Source organism: Heptranchias perlo, chromosome 31, assembly GCF_035084215.1.
Source record: "Heptranchias perlo isolate sHepPer1 chromosome 31, sHepPer1.hap1, whole genome shotgun sequence".
NCBI classification, from domain to species: Eukaryota; Metazoa; Chordata; class Chondrichthyes; order Hexanchiformes; family Hexanchidae; genus Heptranchias; species Heptranchias perlo.
In genome coordinates this window covers 22,153,610-22,168,975 of record NC_090355.1, presented here as the reverse complement: position 1 = coordinate 22,168,975, position 15,366 = coordinate 22,153,610, and the positions used below count along the sequence as shown (strand labels likewise).

The 15,366-nt window shown below is 36.5% G+C and overlaps 1 protein-coding gene across 3 annotated transcripts in view; it reads left to right on the top strand.

The window, feature by feature from the left end:
- Positions 1 to 15,366, top strand: part of mapkap1 (MAPK associated protein 1) — a 199,333-nt gene that overhangs the window by 166,147 nt on the left and 17,820 nt on the right. For all 3 annotated transcript variants that reach the window (XM_067969731.1, XM_067969730.1, XM_067969732.1), the window contains one exon: positions 3,998 to 4,135. In XM_067969731.1, coding sequence (XP_067825832.1) covers positions 3,998 to 4,135 — 138 coding nt within the window. The remainder of the gene's footprint in view (positions 1 to 3,997; positions 4,136 to 15,366) is intronic.

The following is a 15,366-nucleotide window of genomic DNA, read 5'->3' as shown; positions in this document are numbered from 1 at the left end:
GAGGGCTTTTGCAAGCAGAAGCACTTGTTTAATTTTTTTCTTTGACTGATTTCAGTAACTTAAAAAATGTAATTTTTTTTTTAGAAAGTAAACCCAAGCAATTTTTTTCATAAATTTATTTTGTAACCTACCTCTTATTGAATACTTTCACATTTTACACTTTTTCTATCTTCAGTGTTATTAGTAGGTTCACATTTTATTTACTTTAAATAGTAATTTTATTGAGATAAACATCATTTTTAAGCTTTTAATAATCAGACTACTTCTCTGGGGTTTACACATGCTGTTACTTAATGCTGTCTTTCTTGTTTAATGAAAATTACAATCATCTTAAAAAAAAATATATAGAATTGTTATCTTTTCTCCAAATGGCAATTGATTAAAGGCAAATTTTTATTGTTGTATGTCTTCACATTGATAACCGCTACATTTACATTTTTGTTAATAAAAAGGGCTTTTTTTTTAAAGCTATGCACTAATCCAGTGCTTCATGTCCACTTGATATCCAGTTCTGTGAAGTGGGAGTGGAAATCGATTGAAACTTTTTATAAAACAAAATTATATTTATACTTGAGTTCATATAACTCCTTATCATGTTAACATATCTTCAACTACTTCACATGATGAGTTATTTTTGAAGTGCACAACTGTTCTGCAGGCAAGGTTGTCATTGTTGATTAAAGCAAGATGCTGTCTTCAACAGTGATCAGGCAAACATGGGTTAAATCTGTGCAGAACTTAATGGGGGTGATTTTAAAATGGAGCCGGGAAGGGGGCGGGGGTCAAATTGAGGTCGGGAAACCCATTAGTACGGGTTTCTCGGACGCCCTTACGATTTTGACGTAAGGACGTCTTTTAATTTTTTTTGTCAGTTTCCCGTCTGACAGGCCGGCCTGATTGACAGGCTCATTTCAGTCAGACGGGAGACCAGCCAGGGAGAGGACGCCTTCAGGTAAGTCTTTGTTTGTATGGATGGGGAGGGGGGTTGCATGGGTGGACACGAGGGGCATAGGTTGGCATGGGGTTGCGAGTCATGGGGGATGGGATCGGGTGTCAGTTACAGAGGATCGGGGTCGGGGGTGGGGGGGGGTCCGCGATCGTTGGGGGGTCGGTGCTGGTAGGCTTGTTGGGCCTGGGGGAAGCACTCCTGCTCCTCCAGGCCCACAAGCTGTGACTTTCTAGGCACCTACCTGTTAGTCTCGGGCCTTCTCGCCTCCTTTCATGAGACGTATAACAGAAGGCCTGGGAATCCTGGCCCCCTGGGGTTGAAATCGGGAATTGGTGAAAAATGGAGGCCTAAAGCCACCTTGAAAGGTTTTAAGGCCCGACCCACCTCCTGGGAGCGGGTTGGTGTCCCGTCCCAGTGATAAACGGAAATGGGCAGGTTGGGAGTGGGTCTGAAATGGTGGCAATTTTCCTGCCTCTAACCCACCTGTTTTTTAAATTGAAAATTGAGCCCTATATGCCTATTCTCCAGGTGTCTAACAGCTTTTGAGTTTATCTGTACTCTGAAAGAAGGGTACTCATGGAATAAGACTTTTCTTTCACAAGTTAAATCAATGTCCTAGATTCTCAGATGATTCTGTTTTATAAATGTCCAAGTGGGTTATTAAGTACTACATTTAAATTGTATTTTTTATTACTCGTGACTATTGTGAACACAAAAGCAGCTTTAATATACCGGTTTGGTTATGTGAGTTACCAGTCTTGTTGAAACAGTGGAGTGATATCTTCTGCGATATCAATCTCCAGAGGTAGCTGGAATCCTGCCATCTTGAAAATCTCTCAACGGAGGTATAATATTAATTCTTGTGCCATATTTGCCTCAAGTGTATATTTTAGCAGTGAGTCACATTATAGTGTCAATTTTTATTTCTGCGACTTGCATGAAAATATATTTTTAAAAAGTGTCAGCTTGGTTCAGTTGGTAGCAAGCATTCTTGTCTGTGAGTCAGGAGGTTGTGCATTCAAGCTCCACTTCAGACTTGGATACTTAATCTGGGCTTATACTTGAGTACAGTGCTGAAGGAGTGCTGCATTGGCATTGGTGCCGTCTTTCAAATGAGACGTTAAATCAAGATCTCATCTGCCTGCTCAAGTAGACATTAGACATAAAACATCCCACTATTCAAAGAAGAGCATAAAGTTCTCCTGGTGTCCATGCCAAATAGCCCTCCTTCACCCAAAACTCCCAAAAAACAGATTCCCTGGTCATTCATTTGCTGTTTGTGACATCTTGCTGTGCACAAATTGGCAGCCACCTTTACCCATGTAAGAACAGTGACTGCACTTCAGGATGTGATGTGGTGCTATATAAATCTTACATTCATTCATTCTTTAAATATTATTCAAACATGTTGAATGGTTTTTACTGTCAGTTGCTGTATGAAAATTAAGCCAAAAAATTCCATACAGCTAAGGACAGAAATAGTGACTATAGCCTATTGATCACACTGAAAGTCTGAAATTATAAAAACTATTTACATGTTAAAATTCATTGACTGTTGTAAAGCATTTTATTCTGTTGCCTCTCTTGCTAATGATTTATGCAGCTGTTTTTGTGAACTTGTATTCTCATCTCAAATTTACATAAACTACAATCTGACTATAATATTTGAATATCAGTGCTTAATGCAGAATATTTGCCAGATTTCCAAATTATTTGATCACTGTTGCCATTCCAAGTTAAGAAAAATAGTTGTGCACTAAATGTGAACTCAAGATCCAAATTGAAGTAAAATTGAAGGCTCTTAAATAGCACAATGAAATTGAAAGTGATAGCTACTACTAAATAATTTCTATCCTCAGTTAGAAAACTATTTATTTGTGTTTAAGGTTGAGAAAAGTAAGTTCAACTTTCAAGTTGCCACTGAGACAAGGAATGATTACTAGTGTATTTCTTCGCATGAAGGGTGTTTTTTATGAGAATAAGTAGATTTTACATGGGTTGAACAGAATCTAGATAGATCTAACGCAGCATTAAGAGGTTCGTTTCTGTTTTTAAAAAGCAACTGACTGAGAACTCATTAAATTTTCCCATCCACTAAAATATTTTCAAGTTTTATTTGTATGATACTTAAATTATTACCTACAGCTGTAGGATTTTGAGTATAATGTGCACAAGATTCTATTATACATCCACATAAAACTTCCAATTAAACATTCAATACCCTCATATGAGTCGTGCAACATTCTGTATTGTGACATTAAATCTGCTTCCACACCATGAAGCTTTGTTTGCTGTCAACTCATCCTCATTCTAGTCAGTTACCGTACACTATCAAGACCCTTAGCTAGCTTTCTCCCACAGAGCTTGATTTGATAAGTCACAAGTAACAAAAAATATATATACTTCAAATCTGATCTTGATAAGTCTTGTATATATCAAAAGTTGCTCATTCGTGTGTTTCAACACCAACATGTCTCAGGGTCTGGATGACCTCTTTCAAACTTGGCATTTCCTTACCACTTTATAACACGCTCCTATGTGTGTGCACAATATGCATTAAGAGGAATTGGCTTTTGTATTGCCATAATATAACTGCTATTAATGTCATCAAACCACAATTGGCCACAATTCAATAAAAATCTGATAAAATCATATTTTATATTATAAATAGCTGGCAGAATGCTATGACTTTTATTTGTCGCTGTGACTCCCTAGTGCTAACCGGAGGCCTTACTTATGTTCAGCTGAATAAAGCAGCTTCTATTTAAGTGCGACCAAAATGCAGGATACTGCACCATTGTGCTGTTTTTAAGAGTACAGTTTCCATTTCAGACACTATTTTATCATTTTTTTAAAAAATTATTTGGTGGTTCAGAAATCTGCTCTATATTCAGTCTTCACTTCATATGCTGCAGAAAAACTCTGAGTTTTGGAAGGCTTAAGAGAGCACTTTATGTGTTCATTCCATTAAGATTTATAAAGTGTGTCAAATGGTTGATATAAAATCACTTACACAGCCCACTGGTTTATATCCCCACTGATTCACAGGTATCTCAGGAGAAAAGGTGGAGATAGACCCTGTTACTAATCAGAAGGCCAGCACCAAGTTCTGGATTAAACAGAAACCCATTTCAATTGATTCTGATCTACTCTGCGCTTGTGACCTTGTGGAAGAGAAGAGTCCAAGTATGTAGTACTACATTTATACACTCTATCTTTGTGCTGTTGTGTGAGTGAGTGCATGCACTCAAATAGAAAAATTAGAGCTGTGTATTGTCCACAGGTTTAATATTAGATAAGACATTGGTGCCTATGATACATTTTTTATCCTTTTAGACTGCTAGCTGCGTATCTGTATTGTGTTACCGAAATCAATTTCTAAATTTTCAGCAGCCTAAAGGTTGAACAACATTTTGTTACACTCTGCGTAATGGTGCCCTGTTAATCCATCAGAATTTTCTGGTGATAAACCCGGTCAAATTTGTTAAGTTGAGAATTTAATATGATCTGCCACTACCGTTCAATTATTGGTGTTGTAATGTCAGTCAGATTTTTTTTATATCACAATCCCTGCTCTTTTTTGGAAAAGCAGTCTATAGAATTGTACATAAAGGAGTAGTAGATGCCTGTAGAAAGAAGTTGGTGTTTTTTTTGTATTTTATCAGAACCATTATTCAGTCTGTACACAGATATTTACGTTAATTTAACAAATATTGCTTTTGGAGATTTTTGTTAAAGCTGCTTGGAGAAGGATAAGATACAAGATTCTGGACTTGTGGTTTATATTCTTGTTTTGATTTTAATTTTTTGTTCTTTAGAAACATCTAAACTTGCTTTGAGAAGTTCTTCAGTATTGTATGTCAATATTAAGTCTGCTAGTTGATCTTAAACTCTGCAACATCAGGATTTTTATTTATTTCAGGACAGTATTACAGCACTGAACTCTTGAAGGATAAAACACAAAATTACTTTCTTGTAGGAGCTGAGATTTAAAATGATAAAGCATGATTGTTTTACTTATGGATTCACGTCCCTCTCGGCTTCTGCAAGAACTCCAGCTTTCTACCCGAGAGGTTATACCAGCTACCCCATCAGGGAGGGACACTCGTGTTTCTTTCAGAAATTAATTCTCTGTCTTCTGTTAAAGATTAACCGCCTCTTTTTCTTTTCTTTCAAAGATTGGTCACAATGTAAAATTGAAGAATTATTTCTAAATAGAGAAAATGTTTGTGGAGGTGGAGGGCATAACACATTGTACACCTAGTGGGTTTACTGAGAAGTTCCTTTCAAAACAGAAACTTGCATTTGTATAGCACATACCTCAAAAACATCTAAAGCACTTTCTGTACAATTAATTACTTTGAAGTGTAGTGATTGTTGTTATGCATACAAATTTGGATGTCATTTTTGTGCACAGCAATATCTCAAACAGCATTGATTTGCATGATCAAATAATTTGTTTTTGGTAGTACTTTTGGGGGGAGGACTGTTAGCCAGGGAACTGAAAGAACCACCTGCTCCTCTTAATGCAGTCAGAGAGGTTTAGGGAGGGAATTCCAAAGCATAGGGGCTAGATGACTGAAGGCACATCTGGACTCTTAAAACCCACTTCTTTGACCAAGCTTGTAGTCATCCCTTCTAATATCTACTCCTTTGTCTTAGCGTCCATTTTTTTTGATTATATCTCTGAAGTGCCTTGGGACTTTTCCATATTAAAGGCACTATATAAATGCAAGTTGGTGTTTAATTGTCCAAAATTAGTTTTTGATTTAAAGAACTGGTCAGTAGGAATTGTTTTACAACAGCCAAAATACCTCCAAATTGACTGAAATATTATGTGTTTAATATGTATAGTGACAAGAATGCTTCACGTTTAGTAGAATAATGTTGAAATTCCCATGCAGAGTAAAGGTTTTTTTAGTACAACCCTCTGCAGTTTATTGTTCCAATTGGTTCCTTTTTTCTCTTGAACAGTGGTCTGAATCCTAGTTTATTTGGTGCATTTCACAGTATAGAATCAGCTATATTTTAAATCCACCTTTCAAAATGGCTTGCCATTCCAGCAAACAATTAAATAGCTTTTTAGATGCAGTGCTTTTGCAATGATACATTGATTTAACCAATTAGCACCTTTTTATTCCCCTAGCTTATGCACAAGCCAGTTAAAAGCATTTGGTATTGCACCATTTGGAAATGTTAGGAAATGCTAGTATGCTAATATATATGTCAAACCTTGATACTGGATGAAAGATTGCTTCGTTTCAGACTATTAAATGCAACAAAGACATTTCAGTTTCTTCTTTTGTGAGCACTGCACTATACTGTTAAATCCCACTTGTCATTAATTGCATGCAGTGCATCATGTGACCTTGATCTCCTCAAGAGTTATCATTCCATTGCTGCAGAGGGGCTTAACAGAATGTTAACCTGATAATGGGGACTGGGCCTTCCTAGTAGTGCCCCCATCATATACTTTTCTATTGAGCGGTTCTGCTTGACTAGCTAAAGAAGGTGGCAAGAAGATTAATGATGGTAGGCTAATACAGGAGGGTGTACCTTTCCAAGACTTCCACCGCAGAGATATTAGAGCTGAACCAGAGCTTGGCTTTTTCCTTAACCTGTGACCTTTAACCCTCCCTCACCGTTGAGATCTGTCACTGTAGCCGACGTTTTGATTGATGTTCCTACAAGAGTCGGTCTTTTTCATTGAATTTCACATCTGCACGAAAATAGCTTTTCTTGCAGAATTCATGCTGGCTGTTAGTGATAGCAAAATTGATGGCAGAAATGCTTTTATGTAGTTTTCATTTAAAACCAAAGATACTTGACACATGCTAATGTAGTGTTGTGCCCTCCAGTGCCCCGTTCTTATGCTTACTTAGTTCAGTGCAATTAATGCCTTGAATCTTGCTGTAATATGGATTGCACTAGAAGCAAACTTTAAAAGAAGGTAATTTTAATTCATTTAATATACACTTACTGTTTACTGACTTCCCACTAATACTGGCCTCTTGTGTGACTTATTACATATGAGCAGTGAGTTCACAAAATTATCAGTCCAGTGCCAATATTTTTTCGCAAAGTACCTGGCAGTACAAGTGCCCTCAGCTGCTTCGTTAAAACTACTAAAAAAACCATTTTGTTTAAGAATGAACCTATATGAGTAGTCCTAAGGTGCTGGTATAGGTTTGTTACAGAGCAGCAAGTGCCAGCTTGGTGTAGGTCCAGTTTTTAATACTGCCTTTGGACTACTTGGGATGCTTTCACAGTTGTCAGACAAGATAATCTATACTTGAGCCCTGGTGCCAATTTGTTGTTTTTGGCAAGACGTAAAAGCCACATGCAAATTTCTCTGTTAATGCATTTTCCCTACTTGGTGCTACTTAATCCATGTTGGATAGAGTGCCGGAGAAGAACAACTGCAACTGATGATAGGTAAGTAAAAGCATCTTTTCCCATCTCCTCAAACTGTTTCATGTATTTTTTCAATGATGTAGCACTACAGTTGGAGTCATTTACAGAAAAATGTATTTTCATTTATAGAAAAGTATATATTTTACCTTGTGTTGTAATTTGGAAAAAGTAATCATTTCTGTTATGAGGACAAGGCTGTGTTGAGGTAAAGTCCAGATTTTGTGTTGAAGAATCTCAAAATAATATTTTGGTCTTGATGTTGTGGACCACTGTCCTTCCCTAACTGTTATTGGCAACCCCCTCTAATGTGATTTGGCAGTATTTGTTAGCATCAGCATTATTTTAACTCTTTTTTGCATCTGTGCCAATCCACGTGTGTGCTGGCACCAATTTGTAAGATTCTTTCTTCTAGTCCTGGTGTAGATGCTTCAATGCAGTTCACTATTCTGACGGACTGGTCATGATTTCCATGACAACCACAGGAAGTTCTGCTCTGATTTGGTGATCCCTTGCAAATCCTAGCCAATTAGAAAATATATCAGTAACAGATGTTTAAAATATTGTGGATACTGTGATTACTGCTTTTCACTGCTATTTTTAATTATTCATTAAAATATACTATGAATAAGTAATTTATTACTTTTTTTTGATATAATATAATTAGGTGGGAGGGGATGGGAAGAGGAGAAGCAGCAACCCAGATTGCTCTCGTGCATCTCCAAATGGCAGATAAGTGTAGGGAGCCCTAGAAACTGGTCACCTCCCTGTTCTCAACTTGTGAGCGTGTAAAGGGAGAAGGGGATCTCAATCACAAAAAAATGGTTTCAGGCGAAATTATCTTTTGTACTCATTTTTCTTTCTCTTTATTTTCTATTGTTCTCCCTCTCTCCCCAAAAACCATTCTTGTGATTATTAAAATTGTATTCTATAAAGTGCCAAAAAAATCCAAGATTCAAAAGAGTTAACTACATAAATCCCAATCCGTAGCGAAGTGCTAGCTTTTTTAAAAAAAAATCTTCAGAATTTGATCTAATTTCTTAATCTAACTACGGATATTGCATGTGGAACAACCTTATATAACCTCAGGTTATTTTGTCTTCTAATTAGTAGATGCGTGTTCCTTTCCCTTTAAAAGTGTGCTAATAAAGAGTTTAATCGTGTAAAAATTCACTCAACTCATTCAAAACCTAAGTGAGATTGTAGCAAGAGATGGTAATACCAGGATTGGAGATATAAGAACAAATAATCATGAGATGCATATTGCCTCATCCTTTTAACAAATACTATTTCATAGCCCTATTAAAAAGGGTCTTAGCTATCCTGTCAAAGCTGGCCTACCGGGGTTTTTTAGTTTAATTACACTATCCAATTAAAACTCCTTGCAGCATTTTGATTTTCTTCTCCTTGGGCTTGAGTGGAGATGACATTTACAAGCCTTGGCTTTCAAGTAGACAATAGTTTGATTGATGAGCTGCAGAAGGAATGAGGGAGGCGATTGCCATGTGGAAGCACTGCTTAGTGCACTTTGATTTATTTATCATCTGTTCTTAAAACAAGACTGGTGATGGTGGTGGTGGCAGTGGGGTGTACTCTGATTTACAGGGTGCGCTGCAATGCGTACCAAAAGGGCTCAGTTGGGAGAGGGGGATGTCTGTAAGGTAGGAAAAGGATGGGGGAGTCTGCAGCAAAGAGTTTAGCCCTTGTGCAGCTAGTAACTGCAGCCGCTGCCATTTAACCAATGTATTAATGAGGAGATTTTTGTCAGTTTGCCACAGAGTGAAGCACAGTCTGCTCAGTTCCTGATATGTATCCCATTATGTTGGTGTGAATTAGTCTAGTTGAATGAAATTGTTCCAATTAAATTGCGCATTTAAACCTTCATTTATGTCATCGTACTAGTGATGGCTGATTTGACAAATTACAGAAATGATAAAACCTTTTTAACTTTTTTTCAATTCCAACTCTTAGTTTGTTAATTTTTACAAAATAAAGATAAAATATGTAAATGTGCAACACAAATGCAGCTCATACCTTGTTGCATCAAGTGCCTTTGATGACACTTCAAGTGCCATTGTCAACACAACACTGGAGTTTGAACCATCAGAACTGCATTGTTGTTCTGTTCTATTTATCTCTTCCTTCCTCGAAATTTATTAAAACAGATTGGTTGAGCAAAACACAGTTGTAGAAACTGGCTGCTTTTTGTTTGGAAAAACTACCAAAAATTACCTTGGGGGGCCGACGTTCTGAAGGGAATTCTGATGTTTTTAACTATCAACGATGAACACCCTCCTCCCCCCCCCCCCCCCCCTTCACATTAAATTATTGATTCTTCCCCACCTCAAAACAAAACTTATACAATCTTGTATTGCTACTTTTGAAAAGATGCGAGTTTCTTGGGTTTGCCATTTCAATGCAACCTGCTTCTGTTGTTTCTTTTATATCCTGTTATATTCTTTTATCCCAGTATTTTGAAATATTTTATACTTTAATAAGTCTGTTTTATCTTTTTCATTTAAGTGTTGCAGCACTTTAACAAACTTGATGATCTATACCCACCTGTGTTTTTTCCTGGCCGACAAATTCTTCTTTTAATCCATTTTATGATCTTGTGCATCCTAAATACCATTCATTGTTCATTCTATCTAATAACTCCCGTGGTCACCACTTTTCCAGCTTCTCATTTATTAAGCATTTATACAACCTTTTCATTCGCTATGTTTTAACTTCCTTATGCTGCACGTTTCCTTCAGTTCTTCAAGAACTACCGCAGTTACACAATGATACAAAAGCAAAATACTGCGGTTGCTGGAAATCTGAAATAAAAACAGAAAATGCTGGAAACACTCAGCAGGTCAGGCAGCATCTGTGGAGAAAGACAGTTACACGTTACATTGCCTTTCTAAAATTGTTTAATTCTTTCCCAAAGGTCATTTTGTTACTGCATTTTAAAATTAATGTTGATTGTAAAAAAAAAAATCTAAACTGAACGTCACCAAAGAAATAATGTAAAAATAGATCAGTAAGTGTTTAACTGCATGCCATTTGGAAAGATTGCTCCATGTATGGGAACATATTAGTTATTGATCTTCTGGCAGCATCAGTTAGGCCGAGCTCTAGTGTGGGAGATTATTTTTTTTTGGTGAGGAGGGAAGAATGCCAAATAACATTCTTATTTTTAAAATTATTTTTATTTCTTTGCTACATACCAAAGTGATGTCTGTTTTACATTAATTCAATTACTTGCAATTTAGCTGTCATTTTAAAAAAAAATAATCTTATCACAGCATATTAAAAGAAAAAAAACAGCAGCACTATAACTCAGTCAAGCATGAACTCCATATGCAGCACCTGTAAATGTCTAGTGTGGCTATTCAGATTAACTCACTAATCTCAGTAGTATTCAGACAGATAGTATACATCAGCAAATTACAACACTTGTTCACTACACAACAATCTTTTTTTAAAAGTGCTATCAAGCATTGCAAATTCTTTAGAGAAATATATTAATCCTTTTAAGTGTTCAATTTTCTAAGAAAACTTTCAAAATATGCTTGCACAAGTTCCCTTGTGTGCACTGAATCATTCAGACTAAGGTCCCAAGTTCAATCCCTGGTCCATACTGACTTGGCTGATCTGATCTGGGGCAGCACTGGGGGGTGCTGCAATTTGGCCTTCTGGGCTGTGACGGAAAGGGGAGAATTGGTTAAAGGTTCCACTCCTGACCACTATCTAATGACTCCTGGTGGGTGTATTCAGATGCTGGAAGGGGACAGGAGTGGACTGAGCGGAGGCACCCCACCTGCCTGCCAACACTCCAATATCTAGCCTTCATATGAAGGCTAGATATTGAAGAGCAGCTATGAGAGTCTTCAAGCAGTTAATTTGTGTATATATAAAAGATTGTGAGAAAATTATGCATGTGTATGACTTTTTTAGATTTTGCCACCATTATAACAAAAAGTCAGAGCAAACAGAAGTGCCTCATTAAACCAGATGTTGCATAGCCAACATCTGAAATAAGAAAGTTGCATTATTTTTCTTGTCAGATAAAAATCTGTAAACTAACAAATAGTCAGCTTTGCATTTGTTGTAATTTTTTTAATAGATTTTTGTGTAGAACCATCCCTACTCAGTTGTAACAAAACATGAATGTATTTACATACTAATGAGCCTCTAATTAAGATTTTTTTTTTCATTGAGACTTTTAAAATACATTGGACATTAGTACCACTAGGGGCTTTTTTGTCAAATGCTTTAAAAGTACTTTTAAAATTATTTGACAATTTCCAATTTGGGAATTTATCTTAATGGTTAGTAAATCATAATTATGTTTAATTGCCCTTTTACAATGAAAACAGTAGGAAGCTCTAATTAATATGTCACTAGTATGTAGCTTCCAATTTTTTTTGCAGAAATATTTGTATATTTAAAAATGTAAACTGCAGAACATTTCTGTAAATGGAGAAACTGAACCTTAAGTTGTAATTCACCATATACCATGAATAAACTGAGTCACACCACTGAAAAAAATCATAGAGATGGGTTTTGTTGGAGATTTTTTTTGGCCAGTAACTATTTGACTTCATCCCATGCTATAAAAGGTCACCTCTTATTCCGCCCCTATCATTCCTGGCTGCAACCTGATTATTTTTTGCAGCTATTAGGATTAGTTAAATAAAAGCTTTTTTAAAAAATTGATACCATATTTATTTTGGCCTGTGGCTTTACCTTTGTAATTTTTTACAGTTCTAGTTCATTCTTGACCTTTTCCAGAAAATGTTTCCTTCATGCCAATTCTAGGCTTTGAAATTTGCACAAACTAGAGAAAAGCTGTTCCTGTAGCAGACACCCATGCACAAGTGCCTTTTAATATGTTGGACTAGATCAAAACTTCAACTTGTGATTTTTCACCCTCCCCACCACCCCAAAAAAAAATACATTTCAGCAACTTTAGAAGATCATTTAAAGTGGTCAGTGCTGAGACTTCAGAAATGGGGACATCTTTCTCTTGTTGTTACCCAAATTTCTATTGGAGAGCCAAGCTTAAAGGGAGAATGGATCAGAAATGTTGCTCCAGTATTGTAGCCTTATCTCCAACCCATATTCTCTTCCTATTGGGAGTACAGAATTGGTGACTTTATCCTGCTATGCAGAATTACACTGCCAGATGAAGTCATCCAAGAAGCACTGAAAATATTTTGGTGCACTGCTATGGTGTGCTCACACATAAAATTAACTTGTTTAAGAAAACTACCCTTATGATCCTGTGAGGTTGTGTAATAAAGGACTATTGTGATTTTAAGGAAGGTATTCTGTGGAACAGTCATAGAGATAGCCAATGCTGTGAATTTTCTGAGGCAGACGATCCACTATGAACATCTGTTTCATATCAACCATGTGGTCTTCCGCCGCCGCCCCCCCCCCCCCCCCCCACCATGTTGAGGACAGAAATTTTGAGTTTCAGGTTTGCCATGGGCAATTTAAATGCTCCGAGTCTACATTCCCTTATGAAGATTTGGAGGTTATCAGTTGTCCTATCCATCCACAGCAGCCTTGAAAATATCAAGGAGAAAAATTGCCTAAAACTTGATTGTTCCTGTATTGCTTGCCAGGGAATTCAAGATCTGGCAGCCCAACGGATCAATAAGGCCAAGTATCCTTCAAGTGATTTAGTACTGTATTAAACTGATTTCAAAAGGAGCAACCTTTGCATGTTTCTTTTGGGAGTCCACTTTAATGATTCCTGACACAGAGCTGCTGATACTCTTATGGAACAAATTGTCCCAAAGCACAGAGAAATCTGCAGTCCAGGCACCCATTCTATCTGGGGTGAGTAAACGATACTAGGCTCCAAGGGATTGTTTACAGTGCTATTCCTCACCATGAATAAGGATTCCTTCTTTTCTTCACCAAACCGCAATGTTGATCTTGAAGGGTAATGCTAGGGGACATTACACTACTCTTGCAGTGAAAACAGTGGTTCTCCTGGTTACTAAAAAGGTCAAAGCAAATTCTTGGGGATTGGTCTGCCACGAATTAGTTGTTTTCACCTGTAATTGTATGTTTTCCCCTGTGGACTTGGAATTGTACTGGGCTTCAGGCTTATGCCATCATGGCTGGTCAACACAACATGATATGCTAGTGATACTCGGGTAATGGCCTTTCTATAATTTTAGCATGCCTTATTTAGATGTGGAAGCGGATATAGGTTCCACATTGCATTGTTAGAAGAGTTCTCTTCTACTTTGTGGCCAGATCCAAATCTTTAAGCGATTTTCTTGGATGTTTGAGTTATTAGACAAAGTTTTTCAGTACATCCTTTGTAAAATGATGAATTTCCTGGTTAGTAGATTGCATTGTATACTTTTGACAGGGACAAATCCTGCTGACCACTTCATTTGAATGGTTGCTGCAGTGTAGCTTGATTTCAAATGACTAGCCTTACAAGAAAGTTGAATGGTGGGAATTCTGAGTAATCCTCTGGCCTTCACAAACATTTTTTCCTAGAAGTGACCACTATAAAAAAAACACAATTTTTAATACAACCTCACTGCATGCATGGAGAAAATTATTTGTGATAAAAATACTTGGGCTAGGAGGGAAATGCTGCATGAATACTTTTGGCCTAAAATATACCTCTACCAGAAACATATTGTGTATTTTATAGGAGAATAAAGATCAAACTTTGTATGGTCAATTGCAGGAATAATTATACAGTCAATGTTGCATTTTGTTTTGTTTCCATCTTTTTCTGTGAAATTATTTTTGCTGACCTTTTCCTGAAGTATAACCAGAAACTCAAAAAAAACATAATTCTGAAATAAAATTAAATCATTATCTTTTCGCTATTCTTGAACAAAAAGGGAAGTGCAGTAAAAGCACTTGGAAAGAAAATCCTGCACAAGATCATTTTTTTTCTTGTGAAAAGTTAGCCCCATTCAAAGCAGCACAGAGGAATTCAGTATAAAGTTTATTTTATAAATTAAATTGTGTTTAATCATCATCATAAACAAATATTTGACAAAAGTCTTTCATCATTTCAGAACCGGATAATGTAAATCGTATCACTTCATTTTGAGGTGACATGTAATGGAAATGACTTAATGTCTCTTTCTTTTCTCCCAGAAAATTTGCCAAACACTTTTCCATGGAGATATGATCACTTTAGGATAATTTTAAAGCGCTTTTTAAGTCAGGGTTATTCCATGTTATTTTCTGTCCTATTTATTTCACAACAGTTTTATTGCCTTGACACTTCCCTCCTGGGGCATAGATCTACAGTTAGTGCAGTACCCTACTACTGCCACTAGATGTCTTGATTGTGTGTTGTACTTTACAGAGCATTTTGTTTTTTTAAGTATAGACTTTAGCCACACCTAGAGTCAGAAAATTCTGTGAAGCATTTCTTATTGCGATGACTATGAAGGGACGTTTTTATTTGATCTTAAGAGGAATGCCACTAATGTTTGGAAAATGTTTTGCTTTTACAACAACTATCTCTTAATGGAAGGCTTCATTAAACTCTTCTGTACAGGAAAGGTGGATTGCTTTTAGATTTTAAAAGTTGAACTGTTTAAAACCTCCTTGGGCATTGACATTTGCCTTGTTGTATAGATATGTTGGCACAAGAAAATTAACAAAAGCTTTAAGGTACCAGGTAATTTTGAGATTCATAAAAGCAGCCCTTATTAGATATTTTATGCAAAATGTGTTTGATGCATCTAGAGGTATTAATGCTCTTTGTTCAATGTGCATTTGTACAACAAAAATATATAGCTTTTATATTCTACTGCAAAACCTCAAAGCTTAAATAATTGTGTTTATTGCAGAACATGCACAGCAAATCTTATAAAGATAAATTTCTTGACATGCTTTAATGTTGTGTCCATGCTATTAAATTGTCCTTGTTTGGCTTTAGTTGTTTTAAAACCATGTTTACTTCTGATTACATTTGCATCTTGAAACGCAAATCATTTATCTCATGCAAATGTCACAATATT